Source organism: Corapipo altera, unplaced genomic scaffold (assembly GCF_003945725.1).
Source record: "Corapipo altera isolate COAL_440 unplaced genomic scaffold, ASM394572v1 48290, whole genome shotgun sequence".
Classification (NCBI taxonomy): Eukaryota; Metazoa; Chordata; class Aves; order Passeriformes; family Pipridae; genus Corapipo; species Corapipo altera.
In genome coordinates this window covers 1-1,845 of record NW_020889996.1, presented here as the reverse complement: position 1 = coordinate 1,845, position 1,845 = coordinate 1, and the positions used below count along the sequence as shown (strand labels likewise).

Genomic DNA, 1,845 nt, shown 5'->3' with positions numbered 1-1,845 from the left:
GTGCAGCCGCCGGTGGTCCTTGAGGTGCGTGGACTGGCGGAAGGCCTTGCCGCAGTCGGGGCAGGGGTAGGGCCGCTCCCCGGTGTGGATGCGCCGGTGCACGGCCAGCGACGTCTCGGTGCTGAACAGCTTCCGGCACTCGCCGCACTCCAGGCTCTTGGTGCCCCTGGGCCGAGGCCGGGCCGGGCCCGGGGTCGCCTCGGCCGCCTCCCCGGGGTCCTCCCGCGGCTCCGGCGAGTCCCGGGCGCCGGGGGGCAGGTGGGACCTCTCGTGCGCCCGCAGCCGGGCGGCCGTGCCCGCCTTCCTGCCGCACACGCCGCACTCGAACCGCCGCCCTCCTCCTCCTCCTCCTCCTCCCTCCCTGGCGCCGCAGCGGTGCTCCCGCAGCCGGGCGGGCGAGGCGAAGGCCCCCCCGCAGCCCGGGCACAGCAGGGGCTGCCCTCCGGCGTGGGCCAGCAGGTGGACGTCGAGGAGGCGGCGCAGGAGGAAGGAGCGGCCGCACTGGGGGCACTTGTAGGGGTACTCGCCGGTGTGCAGCGCGCGGTGCAGCAGCAGCCGGTGCGGGCGGGGGAAGCGCAGCCCGCACTCGGGGCAGCGGTGGGGCAGGCGCCGCAGGTGGGTGCCCAGGTGCTGGCGCAGGGTGGAGCTCTGGGCGAAGCGCTTGTGGCACAGCTCGCACTCGAAGGGCCGCTCCCCCGAGTGCACCAGGCGGTGCCGCAGCAGGTTGGCCCGGCTGTGGAAGCCGCGGCCGCACTCGCGGCAGGGGAAGGGGCGCTCCCCGGTGTGGCTGCGCACGTGGGTGCGCAGGTGGGACGACTTCTTGAAGCTCTTGCCGCAGTCGGGGCAGCGGTGCCGCCGCTCGGCGCGGTGCACGAAGCGCCGGTGCCGCGCCAGCGCCGCCGCGCCGGGGAACGACTTGGGGCAGAGCCCGCAGGGCAGCGGCTCCGACGGCGCCTCGGGGGCCACCTCCACGGCCTCCGGGGTCGCCGGCGCCGCGACGCCGCCGTGGGAGCGGCGGTGGTAGAGGAACTTGGTCATGCTGGCGAAGGCCTTGCCGCAGGCGCAGCGGTGCAGGGCCCCCACCCCGCCGTGGGCCCCGCGGCCGTGGGCCGCCAGCGCCGCCTCGGTGTCCAGGGCGGCCCCGCAGAGCAGGCAGAGGAAGCGGCAGTCGCGGGCGTGGCGCTGGCGCTGGTGCTCCCGCAGCGCCGACGGCGGCAGCAGCAGGCACTCGGGGCACCGGAGCTCCGGCGGCTCCGCCGGCGGCGGCGGCGGCTCCGGCGCCGCGGGGGCGTCCGGAAGGGGGGCGGCGGCGGCGGCGGCGGCCAGGTGGGTGACCTGGTGCTCCAGGAAGTCCTTGGGGCTCTGGAAGAGCTGCAGGCACTCCCCGCACTCGTAGAGCAGCAGCTGAAGGGACTCGGCCCCCGCCGGCGCCGCCGCCGGCACCGCCGCGTCCCCCCCGGCGCCGGGCTCGGCCTCGCCCTCCTCGGGCTTGCGGTACGAGTGCTCCACGTCCACCCGGGCCTGGCCCGGCCCCGAGGGGCCGCCGGGGCCGCCGCGGTGGCCCTGCCGGTGAGCCAGCCACGAGTCCTGGCTCTGGAACAGCGCGCGGCACTCGGGGCACTCGAAGTGGATCCCGGCCGAGCCCGCGGCCCCCGCGGCCGCCTTGGGGGGCGCCGGGGGCGCGGGGGGCTCCGGGGGGGTGCCGGCGGCCCCCAGGAGCTTGAGGTGCAGCTCCTGGTGCTCGAGGAGCTGCCCCGGCGTCACCAGCAGGGTCCCGCACTCCAGGCACTGGTACTGGCTGGGCTCCGGCTCCGCCAGGAATTCCAGCTGGGGTCGGGGGGCCAG

At 78.1% G+C, this 1,845-nt stretch overlaps 1 protein-coding gene across 1 annotated transcript; it reads right to left on the bottom strand.

The window, feature by feature from the left end:
- Positions 1-3: 3 nt before the first annotated feature.
- On the bottom strand, positions 4-1,839 carry ZNF574 (zinc finger protein 574; the record flags this gene model as incomplete). Its single annotated transcript, XM_027633466.1, has 1 exon — positions 4-1,839. A coding segment is annotated over one exon (1,836 nt), but the record flags the coding sequence as incomplete, so codon positions are not given.
- Between the last annotated feature and the right edge of the window lie 6 nt (positions 1,840-1,845).